General features: G+C 55.9%; 1 protein-coding gene across 4 annotated transcripts in view; it reads right to left on the bottom strand.

Moving 5' to 3' along the window:
* Positions 1-395: 395 nt before the first annotated feature.
* Positions 396-22,811, bottom strand: part of KIFC3 (kinesin family member C3) — a 35,070-nt gene continuing 12,654 nt past the window's right edge. Inside the window, exons 5-22 of one of the 4 annotated variants that reach the window (XM_055552234.1) lie at positions 21,103-21,305; positions 12,437-12,502; positions 11,824-11,967; positions 11,443-11,682; positions 10,777-10,950; positions 10,150-10,297; positions 9,934-10,064; positions 8,655-8,766; positions 7,168-7,349; positions 6,115-6,219; positions 4,125-4,255; positions 3,493-3,616; positions 3,136-3,265; positions 2,818-3,047; positions 2,276-2,410; positions 1,770-1,878; positions 1,255-1,283; positions 396-1,058 (exon numbers count right to left, since the gene is read on the bottom strand). In XM_055552234.1, coding sequence (XP_055408209.1) covers positions 1,279-1,283; positions 1,770-1,878; positions 2,276-2,410; positions 2,818-3,047; positions 3,136-3,265; positions 3,493-3,616; positions 4,125-4,255; positions 6,115-6,219; positions 7,168-7,349; positions 8,655-8,766; positions 9,934-10,064; positions 10,150-10,297; positions 10,777-10,950; positions 11,443-11,682; positions 11,824-11,967; positions 12,437-12,502; positions 21,103-21,305 — 2,369 coding nt within the window. In that variant the 3' untranslated portion in view covers positions 396-1,058; positions 1,255-1,278. The remainder of the gene's footprint in view (positions 1,059-1,254; positions 1,284-1,769; positions 1,879-2,275; positions 2,411-2,817; positions 3,048-3,135; positions 3,266-3,492; positions 3,617-4,124; positions 4,256-6,114; positions 6,220-7,167; positions 7,350-8,654; positions 8,767-9,933; positions 10,065-10,149; positions 10,298-10,776; positions 10,951-11,442; positions 11,683-11,823; positions 11,968-12,436; positions 12,503-21,102; positions 21,306-22,811) is intronic. The other 3 variants (XM_055552233.1, XM_055552236.1, XM_055552235.1) reach the window with 3 other exon arrangements.

The following is a 22,811-nucleotide window of genomic DNA, read 5'->3' on the forward strand; positions in this document are numbered from 1 at the left end:
GGCTGGGACCAGGTGCAGAGCAGCACCACTTCCATGGTGGGGAGCCTGGTGGGCATGGCACCCATGGTTGGGGCGCTGTAGGCAGAGGGAGGAGGCGGGTAGCACTGACCTATGGCCATTCACCTAAGGGGGCAAGGCCAGGGCAGAGGGCAGGCAGTGGAGTAGGGACCACTGTGGCTAGGTTTTTGGCAAGCCTTTGGAGAGCTTGAGTTTCCCGTTTATTAGGTGAAGGTGCCAGTACTTGTATGGGTCAACCATGATAAGGATGGGGGGAGGACACTTGATCCTGACTTAGTGGGTGACAAGCCAGCACTGGGGAACCACCCACAACATGCCAACACCCTGCTCCCTGCGTCTGATCAGGGGCTCACAAGACCAACTCTTCCAGACAGTGCTTATGTAAAAAGGTTATTTAATAAGTAAAAATGGCTAAGCTTCCAAAAGTTCTTAAATAGGATTTCAGAGGGAGGAAAATGTCAAGAGGCTAGTGAGCAGGGAGACAGCCTGGTGCTAGGCAGAAGAGGGGAGCAGCAAGATCCCCACCCACTGACCTCCTGCCGGCCATAAATAAAGCCTGACCCGCCGTGGGAGGGGGCCTCTTGTGTACATCTAGGAACACTATATACACGCCTGGCGAGATGCTCTACTCCCAGAGAAGAGCAGGACAGGGCTGCCCACCAACCGCCCAGCTCCCACAGTTGTGCCTTCTGGAGAGGCCCTGCGGGCTGGGGAGGGTTGGGCCAGCCCAGGCGAGGGCCCACCCTCCCACACAACACACTTGCCCTCCCTGCAAGGGCCCACACTGATGGCCTGGGCCTGCCCTTCCAGCCTGTGCCACTTGCACCCAGAGCCACAGCCAAGAGACATGGTTTCCTTCTGAACATGTTTCTCATCTCTAAGGGGAGATGGGGTCAAAGAGGCGCCTCCACTCTGGCCTCTGCTTCACAGGCTCCAGATGCTGCAACAGGGGTGGGCCAGCCATGCATGGAGACCCAGTCGCTGGTCCCTGGTCCGGCAGGGTGGGCATGTCCATCACACAGGCAATGGCCTGGACTTCCCTATGGGAGGGGATAGGTTTTGTCAGCACCAGAACTGTCAGCCTCTGTCCTAGAGCAGGAGGCAGCCGGGCAGAAGCACACAGACAGCAGGCAGCGAGCCCCAGACCCAGCCAGCTTCCCGGCACAGCCCTGCAACCCGAGGCGGCCAGGCAGGCGGGTGGGCGGGCAGCCCTGGGCTGCTGGCCCCCACACTCACCTGGAGACTCTGCAGCCCCAGCCGTCAGGCTGAAATCAAAGCAACAGGTGTCTCACTGGTAGGCTTGCCTTGGGCTGGGACCCACCCCCCAGGACCCTGCTGCCCATACCCCCTTTAGACTCAAAACATTTGCCAGGCCCTTCTGTGAGTGGGCCAAGCTGGGGACTGGAGCCCCGGATTCTAATCACCCATCCACAGCCTAGTTGGGAGGCCATGTCTTTCATGAACCCAGCCTCAGAGAATTGCGTCCTGGGCCTCACATTAGCGGCCTAGCTAGGAGTCCAGAGGGCTGGCCTCCCCTCCTGACACTGCATATCCAAGGGGCCTTCAGTTTCCCATCAATAAAATGGACCCAGCACTGTCTGCCCTGACTACTTCCCAGGGCCAAGGAAGGTTGTGAAAGTAGTCTGCAGAAGTTTTATAAATTTAAAGCCAACTCCAATAAGGGCAGCCCAGTGGCTGTGATCAGCCTATGGGGGAGGCTCCCCACCCTGGCTCACTCCCTGAAGACTCACCTGAGGGCTGCAGCTTCCTTCTGATGGAGCCTGGGCGGCTAGTGGTCCCAGAGCCAGGGGCCGAATGGGCTCGCGCTGAGGGCTGTGGTGTCTGGCAAGCTGACTCCCACTGGGCAGAGAAGGGCAGGTGGGTGGGTCCCCCGCCACCCATGTGTTTCCCCTCCCCAGCCACCCAAAACTGTTTTCTCATCTGCAAAATGGACATAACGATGATACAATAACCATGGGAAGACGGAATTAATAAAGAAGTAAACATTACTACTGAGCATCTGTGTGCCAGCCTGCACCTCCCTGCCCCACGTCCAACCAGCTGATGACCCCTAGGTACCTCTGAGGTCAACAAAAACGCCTGGACTGAAGAGACTACTGGGTTTGGGTTCAAGTTCTGGCTCCACCCCCTCTGGTATGTTCCCCTCTTCCCCACTCCAGGCTGTCCTCCCCGCCACACCCTCCCTCCTGCCCATGACCGGAAGTCTTTGACCCAGCACCGGCGGGGGTCCCTGTACCTCTAGGTGCTCCTGGCTGGACCATGACCCGAGCTCTGTCCTGCGGGACCCAGGGCCCAGCTCCACAGAGCGCACCCTCTCAGCAAACTTGAGGGAGTAGAGCGTCTCACTGGTGTTCTTCTCCACAGGGGACACCTAGGGGACACACGAGAGCTCACTCTCCACCTGGCTGGCCAGCTGTCCTCACAGAACTGGAAGGGGCATCAGAGGGAGCTCACAACCAGGGGATTCTAGAAGGCTCCCTGGAGAAGATGAGAAGGAGGGGAGCTGGGGTGGGGTGGGGGGGCAACTTCACCAAGGTGGCTAAAGTGGAGGAAGCTGCAAGCAAAGAGTGACTGTGGCCAGGTCTGTTGGGAAGGCTATGGGGTGGGGGGCACATGTCACTGACTCTGAAGCTGCTGAAGACAAGAGGCTTTTCTCTGCACTGCCTGCGGGGTACCTGGGCTGCAGGGGAAGGAAGGGGGTGGGAACCCCTCTTCTTGGAACTGGCCAAGTCCATACACACTAATGGCCACCCTGTCCAGCCCACCTGAGGCCCTCACCTGCACCACCATGAGGGTCTTGCTGTCCCCACTGAGCGAGTCCTGCAGCAGGTAGGTGAGCTTGGAGTTGCGGAAGGGCACGTGGCCCTGACGGGAGCGCAAGGCAGCAATGACATCGCCCAGGGCCGACAGCGACTTGTTGATGTGCTGCGCCTCCCGCAGGCGGCTGCCCTCCGCCCCCGACTTGCCCACGCGCTCTGAGCCGGCCAGGTCCACCAGGTTCAGCTTCCCTGCGGGGAGGGCGCGGGCAGGTCAGGGCCGCCCTGGGAGAGGCAGAGGTGGGGGTGCTCAGGCAGGGCGCTGGGGGTCCTGGCTCACCTGTGGTGCGGAGGCCGGTGCTGCAGTCCACGCCGCGCACCGTCACGATGAGCAGGGCGTGCGAGCGCGAGCTGTGCTCGTTCAGGTTGGTGAACTCCGTGGTGCGGTTGGTGTGGCCGAACTCGAACACCTGGAGGCGGGAAGGCCGACGCACCGGCTTTGGAGTGGGGTCTTCGAAATCCCCAGTCCTGGGGCATCCCTATGAGGGGGCGTCACCCGCTACCTCCTCCGCGGGAGGAAACAGGCTCCCAGAGGCCTGCGGACCCAGCAGAGCCTGCATCTGAGCCCTATCCCTTCGGGCAGAGCCGCTCCGCTGTGGGCGGAAGCCTCCCAGCGTTGGCCCGCCCAGCTCCTCACCTTGTTGATGTCCTCCACGCTCTGCACCTGGAACTCGGTCAGCCCCGGCACGTATAGCTGCCCGCTGCCATCTGGACACAGCCGGATTTCCAGTTTCTCCTGGGGCTCCTGTCCCAGCAGGTCCCTGAGGGCAGGAAGGACAGTCACGCCCTCCTCCCAGTCTGCCTTCTGCTTACACTTGCAATTCCCCCCCACCCCCCACCAGCCTGGAATGTTCTCCCAACCATCACACTTCAGGATGCCTTCCTGGACACCAAGGGGCTCAGCCCTTCTCCCTCCCCAGCCCCAGCTCCTCTCGGGCACTGAGTTTGCTGAAGGGCAGAGGCAGGAATGTTCCCCAAAAGTCCTGGGATGGTGTTAACTCCAGTCCCCATGCTGCACTGAACCCCTGGAGGCAGGGTTCCCCAAGACCCCACTCTCACTTTTCACCACCCAGTGCAGCCTGCAGGTAGGGTGAGGGCACTTCCAGAGGGAAAGGAGGGCCTTGGTCTGGGTGTCCCAGGTGGGCTCAGTGGGCCTCCTCCCTCCCGCCTGCTAGTGCCTGGAACCGGTGGATTCTCTGGGCCTAGTCACAGCATTCAACTCCCACCTGAGGCCCCCGTCTGAGGGCCCTTCACCTGAGGGCCCCTCACCTGAGGACCTCATTGTAGATCTCCGCGGCACTGACGGTGATGGTGTATTCCCAGTCGGACGCTTTCTCCTGCACCTCAGAGAAGAGCAGCCGCAGGGCCCGCTGGTTGATGCCTGGGTTCTCAGGGGTCCCCTGGGGTAAAATCAAGGCCCCAGTGAGCCAGGCCTCTCCCCTTTCCCCACAAAGGCTGACCTGTGCAGATGCTCCCCACCTGCGCTGGCTACCCATCCCAGGCCGGCCTCCCCGACTTAAACTGTCACATGCCGGCCTGCCCCCTAAACACCCTCCACCAGCTACAAGCCGCTTCACCTCCTTGGGCCTCAGTTTTCTCACCTTTAAAATGGCCCCACCCTGCCAAGATTGGGCCTGAGACTTAAAGCAGAGCACCAGGTGGAACTTGGTCTGGGCCCTGCACACAGGGGCTGCTGATGGACACCTGGCTCTGCTGGGCCCCCTGGGAGGAGCCACTGGGAATGTGTGACTTTCCTGCTGCTGCCCAGAGTTGGGGCTCAGTGTCAGGTGGGCCGTGAGCCAGGTTCTGGGGGAGAGCTGGCAAGTGAACTGGGGCCGGACGGGCTGGCTGGCCTTTCTACAAACAAGTCTGGAGTCCTCACCTGGGCCTCCCTTTGGATGGCACCTTCCACCCCCACTTCCACTTCTGCCACTGGGGCCTCAGTGTCCTCCCCACACCCTCCAGCCCCGTGGCCTCTGCCCCGCTGTCCCCTCTGCCCCACATTCCTCTCTGTCACTGGCTTCGGTGTCTGCACCAATGTCACCTCCTCAGGGAAGCTTCCTTTCCCTCCAAACACCAGATCCCCCCCTCACTGTTGGTTCCTCGTTCCTGGCTGAATTTTCCTCTCTAGCACCTGGAGGACACATGGTGACTTGCCGTGGGCACTGCCATCTCCCCGTGGGTGGGCCAGCTCCGCGGGCAGGCGCTCTGGTCACAGCTGAGCCCCAGGCAGGGTGCCTGATGCACGTGGAGCCTCAGCCTGGATGAGTTGGAGGATGGGTGCCCCTGGTGTCACCTCAACTCTGGGCACCCCAGACAGAGCTGGGAGCCTAAGGGTGTTGCACACACTCCCCCAACCACCCCCTCCCCCTTCCCATCTTCTTTTGGCCTGCCTCTCACTAAACAGTCTAATCAATCCCTTCTTGAGGGAAAAGAAGGTCCAGATTGGGGAAGAAAGGCCCACCACGGGAGCCTTCCCAAAGGGTGTCCAACAGCCTGGGCCAGCAGGGCCCTCTCCCAGCCCTTGTTGGGACACCAGGTCACCTGCCCTCCTCCTCTACCTGGAGAATCCCGTAGCAACCCTCAAGAGCCAGGGAAATGCTAACAAACCAAAGACACGCCCTGGGACCAGCTTTCCATTTTTGTCTACAGTCAAAATTCTTCCTCCTCTCAACTCCCCTATTCCAGGCCACAGTCCATGGAGGCATGGGGCATGGCGGGGGGAGGGGTGGCACACGTGCGGAGATGAGGCCCTGCAAGCTGCAGGTAAGAGCTGGGCACCCCACAACAGCCTCCATAGGCCAGTCTCTCCCGCTGCCCAAGGATCTCCTTGAGGGTCGAGGTCCCCCCTCATTCATCCCGACACGCCCAGAGCCCAGCATGAGCAGCCATACAACAGGAGCCCAATCATGTGTGTGGTTGAAATGAGGGCAATCCTGAGATACGTCACAGCAATCTGCCCTGGACTCTTAGCCCAGGCCGAGACACCTCTGGGGCCAGAGGTTGTTGTCAGCACACCTTCCCCTCCCCCGTACCTACTGGGACCACGCAGGTGTGCTTAGGCAGGGCACCCCCTCTTCAGGCCTGGTGCCTTAGGGTTAACACAAATAATTATGGGCTCAGCTCTAAGGCTGTGAAGCCCAAGTGAGGCAAAACATGCCCCACACAGAACCTCAAGACCAATGAGGGGCACCCCCATCAAAATCAGCAAGGGGGCAGTCTTCACTCTGAACCCCTGCTCCACCCAGTGGGTACCCACCTCCATTGTGTATGTCTTGCCAGCACCCGTCTGGCCGTAGGCGAAGATGCAGACATTGAAGCCATCAATGCAGGAGGTGATGAGGGCCTGCACCTCCTGGAACACCTGCAGAGAAGACGTAGGATGGAGGATGTGAAGCCTCCAAGGCTGCTGGCTGCCCCCCACCCCAGCCACCTCCTCCTGACCACTTCCCTCCTTCAGCAACAACATGGCACGTGTTATCATGGGCAACCAGCTCGCTGTGGAGGAATCTGTCACTAATGAGTCATTTACACTAGGCAGCAGTGGGCAACCTCGTTGCCGAAAGACTGAAAGGAAGTCAGGGTAGTAATTACTGCCCACTGGCACCTGAGGAAGGGGCAGCCTGGGCCAGGAGCTCAGGAGCCCTCCCCCAGCTTTTCCCCCCTCTCAAGGGAGAGGCAGCATGTGCCTGGCACCTCCACTGGCTTGCCTGCCAGTCAGCAACAAAGGACGGGGGCAAAGATAAAGCCTAGCCTGGGCACAAGCAAAACAGGCCTCTCAGGTTGGCCCTGGCAGAGATGAGGGAAGAGCAGATGCTGAAAACACCTGGCTAACACAGGCTGCAGGCTCCTCCCTGGGGTCTGCGCGAGCAGCATGGAATCCCTAGAAAGGCCCGTGGGGCTGATAAAGGTGGTGCTCCTGGCTGGAGAGGCCTGCCTCCACACAAGCCAGGGTCCAGTGGGTGGGCGGGGCCATGTGAGTGGGAGGGGCTGAGAGTGGGTGTGGCTGATTATGGGCGGGGACGGTGTGGGTGGGAGGGGCTATGAGGATGGGCCCAAGAGTGGGTGTGGCTGAGATGGGCGGAGCCACGAGGGGGTTGCTCTAGCTTATTCATGCATCTGCCCTTCCGAAGCCCTTTTTGCCTTCCCACCCTCTTCTCTCCTCCAGAGGTAAAGAGAGGGACCTTGTAGCCTAGGCTTCTCCATCCTGTCTCCCCTCCCTTACGTTTATTTTCGTCCAGCCCTCACCCATCTCTCCCCCTTCATGTGAGGTGTGTCTCTCTGTCCCTCTCCAGGCAGGGGCCACACTCACGTCCTGCTGTGAGGCCTGTGAGGAGAAGACCTTGTCCAGCTCGAAGGAGACAGGCTTTCCTTTGTGCAGCAAGTGAATGATGGAGTCGTCGTCGGGATCAAAGGTCACAGCATTGGTCGCCTCAGGTCCTTCCCCGTCCTCTTTGGTGACTGGCCGGACACGGGCAATCACCCGGATGTTCCCTAGATTTGATGGGGCAGGAGAGATGGGTACAGGCCCGGTCAAGACCAGACTGCCTCCACACTGGTGTCCACTGGTGTCTGGAACAGGCCAGTGGCTCAAGAGATCCTACCTTCTTAGTAAGGCCCCCAAGGGCAAGGTGGCCCACAAAGCTGTTCTTAGTCATTCACACTATACTGTGAATTCATGTATCAATACATTTTTTGCTAAGTAAAGCAACTGAGGGTGGCAGCCTCACCTTGGGGACATAGAGGAAAGGTCAGTTTTCAGAGTTGAGACTTTGCACCTTGCACCCAGTTTGAGTGGGATACCAAAATGGACAGCTCATTACACATCTGGACTTCAGTTTCCTCACACACACAATGAGGGGCTTGGATCCCACTAAGCCAAGGAGCTTGTTCTCTCATTCTAGAAGGGCACTGTGAATGCCAGGACAGAGTCTGGGAATCAGATGGGCTGACGGGACCAGGCAGAAGATGGGCACAGGCAACAGGGCAGCCCCGGGGTTGACTGGGGCACAGATTCAATCACGCCACCCGCCTTGCTTCAAGCCCTTAGAGGGGATCCCAGAGGCTTGAATGAAGAGAATGAAGAGAAAACTCCCCATCACATCTAGCATGGCCCCACCTCCCTTCACCTGTCCACTCCAGCTCACAGTCCAGGTCTCAACCCTGGTTCCACCTCCTTCAAGAAGCCCCCTTGACACCCTCAACTGTCAGATATTCAGGAGCTCTGAGAACCCCTCCCCAGCCCAGGTAAAGGGGCACTGATGGGGTTCTCAGGGTGATTAATGATCACCGTCTGCTCCCCCCCACTGCCACTGAAGGGAGCACCATGAGGGCAAGGGCAGGTTCTGTGGGGTCCAGAGACATATCCTCAGTGTCTGGAACAGCATGTGGCACAGGGCAGGTGCTCTCTGGACTGCTGGGCAGTGAACGAGTGCTCTCTCAAGCTTGACCAAGCCCTACATCAGAATAAGTGACATTCTAGCCACCCACCACCCAGTACTTCAATGCCCTGCTCCTCCAACACCTGGCAGGCTGCCATGGGCATGAGGAAAGGCTTCAGAGTTGGATGGATCCAAGGTGCAACGTTTGTTTACTCGCCATGAAGTTTTGAGCAAATTCCCTGTGACATTTCTGTGCCTCCGTACCCTTATTTACAAAGAGGGCATCACAACAGTCCCTCAAAATGACAGGGCACAGCTCCAAGGACTGGCACTGGGGCCCAAAGGGAAGGGCAGGAGCACCCCTGAGGCAGGTCAGGGCCCCCTCTGCTGGGCACCCCCTAACCCACACGGCAGTCACCTTTCAGCCGCACTAGCTCATTGTGGCACTTTTTACGCAGCTGCAGCTCCCGGCGGTACTTGCGAAGCAGCTCCTGGTTGTTGCTATTGACCTCCTCGATGGCCTGGCCAATCTGGTGGGGGAAGGGCAGTGCCATCAGGGGGCCAGTTCCACCCACCTCACATGCCCGGCCGCTGCCCCCCCCACTGAAAGCCTGCTCATCGCTGCCTGCCCTGGACTGGGCACCTAAGCTGAGCTGTCACATGTCAGATTTTCCCAGTAACCCCTCTGGGTAGGTACTGTGACCAGACCCATTTTACAGAGCAAGAAACTGAGCCCCAAAGAAGCTAAGCCAATCTCAATGTTGCCCTGCTGATGAGCAAAGAGCTGGGACTCAGCCCTCACTCCACAGCACCAGCCCTTGACTACAGGATTCAGTTGGACCCAAATCTCAGCTCTACTCTGAAGAGCTGGGAGACCAGAAGCAACTGGCTCAATGTCTTCGAGCCTCAATTTCCTCATCTGTAAAATGGGAATTCATAGGAGCTGGTGATAAAGATTTCAAGTTCCATTCATAGGGAAAAGAAACAAGATGCAGGCTACACTCACACCTGTTCCCCTTTATTGGGAGAAAGGGAAGTGCGTGTACATGCACATACATGTCAATAGTTTTCAACATGCTCAGGATACCCTTTAGGGGACATGCTGGGAGAGGTTTCTTTTGGGGAGCGGGCTGGGTGGCAGAGAGAGGCCTTTCCTTTTCATCCGACGCCCATCTGTGAAGTCTGTACTTGCAACATGTCCATGTATTATTGACATGATTTTTTTTATTAAAGGAGAAGAACTATTTTTGAGCCCCCAAATATATGTCTATCCTGCGGAGCTGTCACACAGACTCAAGGAGCTGATGGCTATAAAAGGCTCGGCATGTAGGAGGCACTTTAGAGACGTTGGTTATTCTCATACTGCACAAGTACAGCTTGAAAAAATTAAATTAAACCTAACAGATGTAAAGATATGTGTAGCATGTTTGAGATATAAAGATATGCGTAGCCCATATGGAATATAAAGATATATGTGACGTGTTTGCTTTACAGACTCATAACAAGACAAATATCCAAATACCTACCCCTGATCAGACTGTTTTTCCAATGGTCTGAGGACAGCCGTGTGTGTGGTAGGGAAGGGAGCTGTCATCTGCGGGTTTGTCTGAGTTTGAGAAGGGCATGGTAGGGGATGCTGTGTCCACCCAGGGGCTCCAGAGCCTCTCCCAGCCCCGCCACCCAGGGCCTGCACTCACCTCGGCCTTGACACTCTTGAGGGCCTCCTGCAGCAGCAGCGGGAAGCCGCGCACCTGACGCTTGAGCCCATTGTAGTCATTGGTCAGGGTCCGCAGCGCTGGCTGCAGCGTCAGCAGGTTGGTCCGGACGCCTGTGGGGACACAAAGGGGTGAGAGGCAGATGGGGTGAAGGGCCGTGGTGTGGGGAGCAGGCTAGCGCTCAGCCGGCCGGCTTACCTGCCAGGTTCTCGTGTACTGCCTTCATCTCCACCTGGGCTCTGGCGAAGGCCTCCTCGATGGCCCGGTTCTTGTCCTCCTCCAGGGACTGCATCTCTTCCAGCATCTGCCCGTGGGCCCTCTCCAGCTCCGACTCGTACATGGCGATCTGAAGCCAGGGTCAGGAGCTCAGTGCAACGCCCCATGGGAAGGCGAGATGCCCCACCCCTCACACACACACACGCACAAGGGAGGGATAGGATGGCCATCTCTCTCCCCGAAAGGGCTGCCAGCTCCGTGTAGCTACTTCCCAGCATCAGCCCAGCACCACCCAAGGTCCCATAGGCCCTGGGAAGCAGGGGAGAGGATCTCTTGTCAGTTATGATATGGACCAGGGTACCCTTCCAAGAGCATTGTATGCCAGGCCCTGAGTCAATCTTGCAATGAGGTCAAGCCTCATTGGGAGCTGGGTTCTGCGATCAGACCATTTTACAGATGAGCAGAAACTTGCCCTTGGTCACGACGGCCAGCTGGGAGAGGGGGACTGGAACACGGGTCTGTGGGACCCCAAGTGCTCAGCCTCTGCACTGTGCCGGAGGGCGACCCCAGCGTCATGCCGCCCTGACAGCCACACAATGACCCACGCACCTGCGCCCGGAGCTGTGTGGTCAGCTGGTGCGAGCTCTGCAGCTGCTGCTCCATCTCCTTCAGCACCTGCCTCTGCATGGCCACCTGCTCCTGCAGGTGCTGGTTCCGGGCCTGTGACTCGCTGAGGGCCTGCTTGGTCTTGGACGACTCTACCTCCACTGTCTTGATGACATACTGCGAGGAAGGGGCGGAGGGGCGGGTACACAGAGGTGCGTGGGTGCCTTGCCCTCACCCCAGGACCCTGAGGGGACCCTCAGGAGCATCCCACTAACATCCCGCAGAAAAAAACTAGAGGAACCCTGAGGTCTTGGCTTTCCAGAATGCTGCAGGGGCCTCCTGGAATCTTCTCATTTTCACGAACCCAAGAGGAGCCTGGCTGTGGCCCAAGACTGGGCACAGAACAGACAAGGAGGGCAAAGACGAGAGCAGAATGTAGTGAAGCATTGGCACCCCAAGACTCGGTTGCTGGACGCCTACATGGCCTGACCCTGGACAGGGGGAAGGGGCCAGGCTGAGTGCAGACCTGGAAGGATTCCTTCAACCCCTTGCACCTACTTATTCACCAAGACAAGCCTGTTCTACATCTGGCCCGTCCTGGGCTCCAGAGACCAGTGCCAAGGCACAGCCCAGGTGCATACAGCAGGCAGCCACCCAGCCCCGGCTCACCTTGATGGGCGGTGACTGGGCGCGCAGGCTGGCGATGGTCTCATGGCTGTCTCGCAGGCGCCGGCTGAGCCTCTCCTCCTCCTGCGCCTTCTCGGCCAGGCAGTCCTTGAGCCGCAGCTCCACCTCGGCCAGCCGGTCGGTCTTCTGCTGCACCTCCAGGTTCAGCTCTGACAGCAGGCCTTTGTTCTCCGCCACCTCCAGCTGTAGCTGAGACAGCCTGTCGCGGAGCTGGGCACTCTCCTGCAGACGGACAGCCACAGAGGCATGGGAGGTGGGGATGGGTCAGGTGTGAGACCAGCAGGCAAGAGTCAGCGTGAGGAGCTGGGGTGACTGCTGGGAATCAAGCCCCCTGTCTCCCGACCACACTGGGCCTGGGCCCACCTGGCTGTGCTCGCAGCCCGTGCAGGGGGCCGCCGGCTTGGCCCTCAGCTCCTGCAGCTCCGCCTCGCAGCGCCGCATCTCCTGCCTCAGTCGCTCATTCTCCACTATCAGCAGGTCCCGGTGCTTCTCCAAGTCAGTGCCTCCCTGCAGAGAGCCAGAGTCGAGGTTGGGGCATGTGGCCAGGGCAGGTGGGGGGAAGGACGGGGTAGCGGGGAGGCAGAGACAGTACAGGGTGGGGTGGGCAGAGGGCCAAGATGGGGAAGAAGAGAGAAGGAGAAAAGAGAAAGAAGGGTCAGTGATGGACGGAAAGAAGAGAGAAGGGGCTCCAGAGAAGATAAAGACAAAGATGAGGGCAGAGGAGAGGAGAGATGGAGGAGGGTGGTGAGATAGGAATGGCTCCTGGCTACACCCCAGCCCTCTCATTCTATTTTCCTGAGTGTGAAAGTAACAAGGAAAGTCATATTTATATACACAGAGATCACACTCCTGCTTTACATCAGCAAACAAGTATTAACCTCCCTCCCATTATGGGTCATGCAACCTCGTGGTGATAAGTACCCTGGAAGCTTCTCCCCACCCCTCAGCCCTGTTAGGATGGCGTTGTTGGGCTCACCAGCTCAGATCGAAGGCGGCTCACTTCCTGGGCCTGGCTTATGAGCTTCTCCTTTAGGTGTTCCACCTGCCAGCACAAAGCCGGGGTGGTAAGCCTGGTTCCTCACTCCCAGGCCTTTCGCCCGACCCCATGGCCCCAGCCTTCCCTGTGTTCATACATCAGACCACACCTGAACTCCAGGTGCGATGCACCTGACCTGGTCCTGACAGCTCTCAGCACGCTGTCCCATCACAGGACCGGCCAGCCTGGGCTCTCAGGAGTCCAGGGAGCAAACGCAGAGAGGTGACCCCTGGGCCCACTCCAGAGACAGCTCAACAGGGGGCTCAAGGGGCTGACCCTCAGGACATCTGCCTTGCCCAGACCCCTGCCCAGGCCTGTACCTACTTTTGTATTTGTAACTTTATATCTTTTTTTTTCTTAAAAGGCCTCCAAATTGTATAAACTCCAGGTACTACAAAATGTGGATTGGTCCTTGTCCGGCCCCTAGAATTTTCCACTCTGAGTGGTTCCTGGGGAGTCTGTCTGTGGAGACACCAGCCTACCAGTGACCAGCACATCTTTAGGATCTGCGTCCACCCTGGCTTCCAGTCTGCCTTGCCGGAGAGCCATGGCGTGTGCACTCCATCAGGAGGCGAGGGTGACCTGGTTCAGCCAGAGCCCAAGGAGGAGAAACCAGCCCCCAGAGAGCAGGTTTACAGGGGGGCTGCCTGTTCTCCCCACAGGCCTAGACCCTGGTTCCACATCAGCCCACTCCCAGGAACTCTCCCCTCGGAAATAACCCAAAATGCAGATGAGGACTTTGGCACCAGCATTCATCAGAGCATGTGTAGGGATTTCCTTGCAGAACATTTTGTGATGACCACAGGGAACCTTGGGAAAGGTACCGTGAGAGAGTCAGGCTTCCTCCACGGAGATAAGGAGGTGCAGTTTACACAAGCAGGTCATGAAGCCTTGGGCTGGCTATTACTAAACACCAGGAGACAAAGCCTACTGCCTACAGGGTCCACCAGCCAGAAAAGCAGGTGAAAGGCAGTGCAGGAGTAGACGCCCAAGATCCAGCTGAAGAAGGTAGGAGTGTGGCGTGAGGTGGGGACACAGGCTCAGTGTTGCCAAACTTCTGACCTTTCAAGCGAGGCCAGACATTGGGATTTTCAGGTTGTGCATATTAAATCTCCCCACTACATATGGCTGAGATGTCATCAACAATCAGTTGAGCACAAGCTCAGAACCAACCATCTCCTGGGGCTGGAGAAAGCGGCTGAACCGCTTTCAGAAGTTGGTCTCTGCTTCTCTGAGCGGGTTGGGGGAGGAACTGGGTAACAGGCGTGACCCCACCTCCGAGGAAAAGACCAGTGACACCAGCGAGCTGCTCCCTTATAGTTGAGGAGGTGGAGTACAAGACCCAAGACCCAGAGAGGGGTTGGGAGGACCAACCTGGCTGCCCAAAGCCTGCTGGTGGGCAAGCAGGTGACTTAAGGGAAGGCACCCGAGAAGGTCACCTCTGTCACCTGCTCCACCAGCAAATTCCTTCCTAGCAATGCACTGGACATGGACCAAGGCAGGCAGCAAAGCCTATGCCACTTCTCTGCCCACTCCAACGCCCCCTTCTGTTAAGAGCCTGACACACAGAGCATTCAGTCCCTTTGCCCTAGAGGGGAGTTTGAATAAAGCAGCCTATCTTTCCTTAGTCATGAAACTGGCAACAACCTGGATGCCCAGCATCAGGGGACTGCTTAGGTGGGTCACAGTAAATGCACTCATACACTACTGTGTAATTGTTGCTTATATGCTTATCATGAATTTTAAATGATGTAGGGAATGGCTCCTCAATGTATTAAGTCAAAGAAAAATCCAAAAACAAAATTGGATTTGCAATACAAGAAAGCAGAGGGTGCTGGATAGCAGGATTATGTTTGACAGACATTTAACACTTTGCAGTAATTTTTAAGTCTCAAAGAATATACATTTCTCTTGCACTCCTCCCACCCTGAAATAGGTGGAGTCCACCTCGTTTTGAAAGGTTGGGGTCTCCCACCTCCCTCCCCTTCCTCAGAAATCACCCAGTAAGATCCACTTGCACAGAGTTGGTGCCCCGACAGACTGCTTCCTTGGCGCCGGGCTGGGGGTGCTCAGACCTCATGTGTCCCCAACGCCACTGGCACTCAGATCCAGTGCAGTGAAAGTGGGGGTTTCCAGTGTTTACCTGAGGGGGGTGGTCAGGATGCTTACCTGCCACCTGCCTGCAGCCCAGTTCCTATTCTCTTCTTACATCACAATCGGAACTCTAGGAGCGCCAAGCCTCTGTCTAGAATTTCAGAGGGGTACCCCCAAAAGGCGGAGGCTGCCCTGGGGACCCAGGCTAGGGGTGAGGTGGGGCATGAGGAAGAGGCTGTAAAAGGCCCCTCTTGTCAGAGATGTGAGACCCTCGTCTTCTCCCGGCTTGTGTCAGGCAGTGGGGGACACACCAACACCGCTGGTCAGGCAGCAACCACCCCATGGCGTGCGGTGGCTGCGCCCCAGCTGGCCAGCTCCACTAGGGGCCTGGGAGTGAAGAACACGTGCTGCCCAGGTGCGGGACCCCTGCCCCCCACACAGGGCTCAGCTTTGGGGGGCGGGGGGCTGCGGGGAAGATGGCAGCTTTCTCCAAGCCTGGGACGGGGAACGGGTGACTCCCTCAGAGTCAGGGAAAACAGTGGGCAATGGAGACAGAGACAGGAGGCAGGCTCAGAGCAGAGACAGGGAGCTGAGGGTGAGCCTGACCAGAGGGCAGAGTTTCCTGTTGGAGGGGGCCCCACAGGCCCCGCCTCTGCCCACCCAGCACAGCTCTGAATCAGCGACCATACCGGCATCTGTACACAAAGAGAGTTCAAAGAGTCAGCCAGAGGGCCAAGCAGGCTCCTAACAGGCTGCCGTGACGACTCCCAGAACAGCACGCAGGCAACCCCAGGCTGAGAAGGGACCAGGCTGAGTTTGTGCAACACTCTCCCTGGGGCTTCCCAGGTGGCACCAGTGGTAAAGAACCTGCCTGCCAGTGCAGGAGACATAAAAGACACAGGTTCGATCCCTGGGTTGGGAAGATCCCCTGGAGGAGGGTATGGCAACCCATTCCAGTATTCTTGCCTGGAGAATCCCAGAGGAAATACAGTCCATGGGTCACAAAGAGTCGAACACAACTGAAGCAACTTAACATACACACACTGCCTGAGCTCAGTCTCCTCGTCATCCAGAGAAACTGAGTCACAGGCCTGGTGCACGGCAGCCTCGGGGGAGACCTAGGAGATGGGGCCCGTCTGCTGACCTGACGCCAACCCATAGTTACATCTCCCAGCAGAAGCAGGCTCAGCAGAGGGTGGGGCTGCTCAAGCTGGTCTGCGTTTTCCCAGTTGTCTGCTCCTCTCAATGCAGACAACCTACTGATTACCTACCCTCGACCTCCCACCAAGCCTGGCCCTCCATCATCAGCTGTCTTTGGAGGAACGGAGGGGGCTGTCCCAATGGTGAGACCAAGGGGTTCCTGAGCTGGGAAAATGAGAGGGCCTGGGATCCAGACAGCTCCAAGGAAACACAGTCCAGAGGCCCGAGGGGCAGCCCCAGGAAGCACGCTGTCTTGCCCCCAACACACTCCCCATCCCAGGAGACCTGACTCCTGGCTGCCCACATGTGTGACCAATGACCAAGCCTGTCTGGCTACGTCCACCCACCCTGCCTTTACTGCTGGGTTTCCACATGTGAGATCTCTGTCACCAAGGGTCACTGGGATCATGGACTCTCAGGCCAGACTTGTCCAGCTTTCTAATACAGACATTGCCCTAATGTGCCGGACAACCTTGGATATGTCTCAAGTCCACCATGCCTCTCTCCATATCCTTGGCTGTAGAGTGAGGCTACCTTACCGAGAAGGTCTGGAGGATTAAGTGAGATTACAAGAGATAACATATGCAAAATGCTTAGGACAGGGCCCAGCACCGTAATGAGTTCTATTAACAGAATGAAAGTTCAGATAGGCAGAGATATTTGTCTATTGTGTCAGCGGTGTACTCCCAGTGCCTAGAATGGCACCTGGTATACAGTAGGTGCTCAGTAAACACATATAGGAAGAGTGTTGAATGCCTGAGTGAGCTGTAAGGCAGGGCATGGGGCAGCAAAGGTGGCACAGGCTGGGGCTCACTGAAGGATGCTCCCTTCCACCAAAGGCAGGAGTGGCTACTGGGCTCCAGGCAGTGGCTACCATGTGGGAATGTCAGCCCAGAGGTGCCACATCTTCCAATATTTTATGACAAAAAAAAAGGAAGCTGAGGTTTTTATACAAACTTAACTAAGATTTAAATGGTGGCAACTAACTTGAGCATTAAAAAAATCAGGCCAACTGGAACTAATAAATTCAGCCAAGTTGCAGGATACAACACATTAAAGATCAGTTGTGTTTCTATGCACTAATACTGGACAATACAAAAAGGAAATTAAGAAAACAATTTCATTTACAATAGCATTAAAAAGAATAAAATATGTAGAAATAAAGCAACGATGGAGGCAAAACTTTGTTCACTAAAAACTATAAAACGTTGCTGGAAGAAATTAAAGATGATAATGGTAATGGAAACACATCCTGCATTCATAGTTTGGAAACAATATTGCTAACACGTCAACACTACCCAGAGCAATCTATAGATTCAATGCAATCTCTATTTAAACCCCAATGACATTTTTTGCAGAAATAGAAAAGTCCATCCCAAAATTCATATGAAATCTCAGAAGATTCCAAAAAAAAAAAAAAAAAACCAATTTTGAAGAAGAATAAAGTTGGAGGACCCATACTCCTTGATTTCAAAACTTACAACAAAGCTCCAATAAACCAAAAAGTGTGGAATTGGCATAAAGACAGATATATAGACCAATAGAGTAGGATAGAGAGCCTAGAAATAAACCCTCATATATCTGGTCAACTGATTTTTGACAAGGGTGTTAAGATTTCTAATGAGGAAAGGATAGTCTTTTCAACAACTGGTGCTGGGAAAATGATATCCACATGCAAAAGAATGAAGCTGGACACTTACTAACACCATATACAAAAATTAACTCAAATGGATCAAAGATCTAAACACAAAAGCTAAAACTATATATAAAATTCTTAGAAGAAAACAAGGAGAAAGCTTCATGACATTAGATTTGGCAATGATTTCTTGATTAGATCTTTACTTTGAACCCCTCAATCCTCTGAGGTACATACTATTATTACCTCCATTTTACAGGAGGAAAAACTGAGGTCCCAAGAGATTAAGCCTTGGTTAATCTTGCTCAAGGTCACTGGACTATTAAGTGCTGGCGCTAGAATTGGAGCCCCTGCAGAGCCCTCAGTCTTAACTACTAGGCCACGTGGCTTTTCAGGAAGAGCAACATGGCAAAGCCAGTTGAGTTCAAAGACAAGTCTGGACAAGAATGGGAACCAGGAGGCATCCTGAGAATGAGGTGGAGGGTACCCCATGGTGGGCTTTTCTTAGAGAAGCAACATATAGAAAAATCAAGAAGGTCAATCTGTGTCAAACCACAGTGAGGCTGACAGGAAACCAGAGCACACACACGTGACACCTCACGAGGCACAGCATTTTACAGTTTATGATCCACTCTTCTGTCCAGTTTCACAACTGAGCTGCTCAGAAACCATGAAGCAACATCTATTAGACCCAGTTTAGAGATGGGTAAATGAAGACTCAGACAGGAAGTGACTTACTACAGCTGCACAGCCAGTACTCAAACCCTGTCACGTGATTCCAAATCCAACACTCCTCCCAGCAACAGTGAGGGTCCTGACGGTGGTGACACAGTAACACTGGTCCTCTCGCCAGATACTGTTGTTGTGTCCATTTTAAAGGTGAGGAAACTGAGGTGCAGAGTGGTAATTAACTAACCCAAGGTCACACAGCTGATGAGTAGTGCCAAAGTCAGGACGTGGATGGGACTCCGGGCCCCTCAGCTCCTCAGGGTCAGACCCTTCCAAGAGTGGTTCAGAGACCTGAACCTTCAGGTGCATCTCCTGAGATACTTTTTCAGACAAGAGCTTGCAGGAATAAAACATGACCCAAGACCGGGAACCATTCTGAATTCTCCAGATCATCCAGAGGAGTGGAGGCTGGGATAAGGGAAGGGGTCAGGACTGCCTGGAAAGCTGCAGCTCAAAGACACCAAAAAGGCTGAGATGCTTAACACTCAGCTTCCCGTCTAAAAAGTAAGTCAATTTTGCTAATTAAAGGGAAAAAAAAAATGTTTCTTAAACATTCGTTTAGGGGCTTCCCTGGTGGCTCAGTGGTAAAGAATCTGCTTGCAATGCAGGAGCCACAGGAGATGTGGGTTCGATCCCTGGGTTGGGAAGATCTCCTGGAGAAGGGCATGGCAACCCATTCCAGTATTCTTGCCTGGAGAATCCCAAGGACAGAGGAGTCTGGTGGGTTACAGTCCATGGGGGTCACAAAGAATCAGACATGACAGAAGGGACTTAGCATGCACACATGCAAACATTTGTTTAAAGTCACAATAGGCCACATATTATTTCATTTATATGAAATGTTCAGAAAATATCAATCCATATAAACAGAAAGCAGGGCACAGGACTTCTCTGGTGGTCCAGTGGTTAAGATTCCATGTTGCCAATGCAGGGGACACAAGTTTGATCCCTGGTCAGAGAACTAAGATCCCACATGCCATGCGATGAGGCCAAAAGATTTTTTAAAAACCCAGAAAGCTGGGCAGTGGTTTCCAGGGGTTGGGGTAAAGGGGACATGAGGAGTGACTTAATAGGTCTTTGAAGGGTGACAAAAATGTTCTAAAATTAGACAGTGGGGATGGCTGCATCATCACCTTAATATACTTAAGACCATACATTGTATACCTTAAACGGATGAGTTCTATGGAATATGAATTCTATCTCAGTAAACTTCTTCAAAAAACAAAACAAAACTTGTTTCAAAAGTGAAGTGCCCAGACAAACTAAACCAAGGGAAGTCGGGAAAGGAGGCGCTCTCCCCGCTACAGGTCCTGATCTCCCTGACAAAGGCATCTGGTAAGGGCCTGCATGCCCTCTGTGTACACCCGCCAGCAGAGACTTTGTTACTCTCCCAACTTTACATAAATGCAAGTGACAAATGTCTGTCCTCCCCTAGACTGCAGCCGCCACAGGCCAGGGCATGCCTGTCCACATGGGCACCCCCACTGCTCAGCTGAGTGCCTGTACAGACCAGGCACCCAGCAGCCATCTGAGGCAGGAAGGCAGGAGGCAACAGTGATACAAAGTTGGTGTGTTATACTTGCCGTGAAGAGCTCCCACGAGTGGGGCAGACCAGCCCAGGGGCAGCAAACAGTGGGGTCAATGTACAAGGAGACAGACAGACTGGGCACCAGGGAGGCCCCAGGGAGGCCCACCCAACTCAGCAAAGGATGGGTGGTCAGGACAGAGAGAGCCTGAGGATACACTTGTAAGCATTTTTCCAAAACGCTGCATCTGGGAAGTGCATGAGGACTTCCCTGGTGGCGCAGTGGACAAGAATCCACCTGCCAATGCAGGGGACGTGGGTTCGATCCCTGGCCTGGGAAAGATCCCACATGCCGCAGAGTAACTAAGCCCGTGGGCCACAACTACTGAACCTCAGCGCACCTAGAGCCTGTGCTCCGCCACGAGAGAAGCCACCACAATGAGAAGCCTGTGCAGCGCAACGAAGAACAGCCCCCGTTGGCCACAACTAGAGAAAGCCCACATGCAGCAACGAAGACCTAGCACGGCCAAAAATAAAAAATAAATAAAAGTGCATGAAAATAATCCGCTGCCCCCGGAACTGAGAACAAGTCACGGCATCCAGTAATGAGGAATAGAAGATCCACAGGCTGGGCAATCACAGAGAAAGAAGCTGGTCCACCTGAAGGCAGAGCGTTCTACAGAGAGTCAGGCCTGGGAGCACAGGCACAGGTTCCAACACGGAGATGGTGTGCAGACAGGGCTGGGGAGCTTGGGGAAGTGGGAAAGGTCAGACTCAGGCCTGAGAGACACTGATGATTAGAGTGGAGAGTTGAGCCCCAGGAAAGGGGCCTCGGGGCCCACGTGATGGTGAGAAGGAGTGAATTGGCCAGGCACTTGGGGGAAGGCCAGGGGTCAGCCCAAAGGGCCTGTGGCGTCCCCAGCATCCTCCTGGCCAGCTAATGCAGGAGACAATACTGGCCAGCATGAACCTTTGCTTTCTCTGACTCCCAGAGATTTGCGAGCTCCCTTCTCTCCCTGGTACACACCCCAGCCTCTCTTCTCCTGCCAGTTTTCCATGGGGCGACCTCTGCTATGAGTTTGGTCCATGTGGGCTGCCCAAGCCAGGGCACCTTGGAAGATGGAGTGGACTCAGCACCAGCCTCAGAGCAGGAACATCCCTGCGCCTTCCTGCTCTGCCCACATCTACACATGTTGCCTGTCACTCATGGAGATGCGGATCTGGCCCCCTGGTAACCACGAGGAACGGCACGTGGAAGACCAGGACGGGAGGCCCAGGCCTCCATGTGTTCCCAAGCCAGGGGAGGAGACCCCATCTGTCCATTGTGCGGGTGGCCTGGAGGGCCCCGGTACCCTGAGCAACATCCTCCGAACTGTTCCACAGTGGGCAGTGGCCTCAGCCCATCCCACCCTCCCCAGATACCTGGTTCTGCAGCTGCGTGGACGTGGCTTGCTGCTCACTGTCGCGGACAGCCAGCCTCTCCTGCAGGGCCACCAGCTCCTCCTGCAGCTGGGCTTTCTCCTCCCGCAGCTGGGACATGGCCTCCACCATCCTATGTACCACGGGGGCGGCACCGGGTGACCCCGACAGGCTTGAGCACCTCCCGCTGCCAAAGGGCCGCCCACCTATGAGCAAAGTAGCGGCTGATCAGCAGGGCAGCAGAGGCCCCAGCCTGGCTGAGGACAGGGGGCCTGTCATGGCAGGATGAACCATGGGGATGGGGAGTGGATGCAAGCAGAGGGGACAAAGGAGCTGGGCAAGGGCTGGGGCAGCAGCAGGAGTTAGCGGGTGCCGGTGGGTTAGTTGGGGGGGGGCATCCAGGGCCTGTCTTGGAGGAAGCCGCTTTAGCGGGAAGCTTCTGGTGGGTAGAACTGCCTGGACCAGGAGTCAGGAAAGCAACTTCCACTCATTACTCCCCCAAAGCCTATGTTCTAGGTTTGATGGGCAATATCCTCTCCATGGCCAGCCTGCAGGGACCTGCAGTTGAGAAAGATGGCCTCTGGCAACCGCTGTTGTCTCCCCAGAAAACACTATCCTTGGTGGAAAATGATTTCTTTACACCCCAAACCTTCTCCAGAGTAGAGAAGAGAGGTAGGGGCTCGCCAGCCTGGCCCCTGCCCTCCGCAGGGAGTGATCACTGCACAGAGAGAGAGAGAGCAGGCGGAGGTGTGTGTGCACAAGGGACAGACAGACCAGGACACAGGAACAAAGGCAGCAGCATACAAGCAGGAACATCACCAAGCATGCTCCCAGGCACACCCCTGTGGGACTGAGTACAGGGACAACACAGGCAAGAACGGGGGGATAAATACTGGGGTGGGCAGGGGGTCTCCGCCTTCCATCATCCTGTCACCAGCAGAAGAGACACAGACAGACGGACAGAAGGACAGAGACACAGAATCAAGGCCTGGGACCTGCTAATGGGGCCTGGCATGCCCGTCACAGCCTGCTTTGATGGCACTAAGAAGGACCACTGTCTCTGCAGGTGGGGAGCTGGCAAGGGGGTGGGGCAGTGGACAGAGGAGAGGCTGGAAGGGCAGGGATCTGCCTCCCGCCTTGGGCAGCCTAATCCCGGTCCTGGCCAAAGTCTGTAATGCAGGATGAAGTGTCCAAGAGTGAGGTGTGAAGAGTTGCTGCAAGCCTCCACCCTCATGGAGCACCAGAGCGTCCGGGCTCCCCCACATGAGGTCCCAGAAGCTGCAGCCCTGTGTGGGCAGGACGGCGGGGAGACCCCAGACTCCAGAAACAAAGCCATCTGCACCTGAAGTCACACAGCCCAGCTTCAACCCACGGGAAGGTGACAGGTGTGTTCAATGAGACGGCAGAGAAGCTGAAACGGCAGCCTGGCTCTTGGACTAAGCGGGAACGTGGGGCACAGATGGCACTGATTCCAGGCTGGACAGAACAGCTCAGCACTGGGCCCAGGAGGGGTGGACAGTGAGAAGACATCCACTCTCGAAGGAGCAGGCCCTACACACACAGACTCCCTTTCCCTTCCTTCCAACCCCAAAGGTTGGCTCTGACTCAAGGCCTTCTGGAGAGCCGGAATGGGGGCCAACACTGGTTGGCTAGGGGGCTCTGGCCAAGCGGCCTGCATGTGACACAGCATGCATGTCACACACAGCTGGCCA

This window comes from Bubalus kerabau, chromosome 17 (genome assembly GCF_029407905.1).
Source record: "Bubalus kerabau isolate K-KA32 ecotype Philippines breed swamp buffalo chromosome 17, PCC_UOA_SB_1v2, whole genome shotgun sequence".
NCBI classification, from domain to species: Eukaryota; Metazoa; Chordata; class Mammalia; order Artiodactyla; family Bovidae; genus Bubalus; species Bubalus kerabau.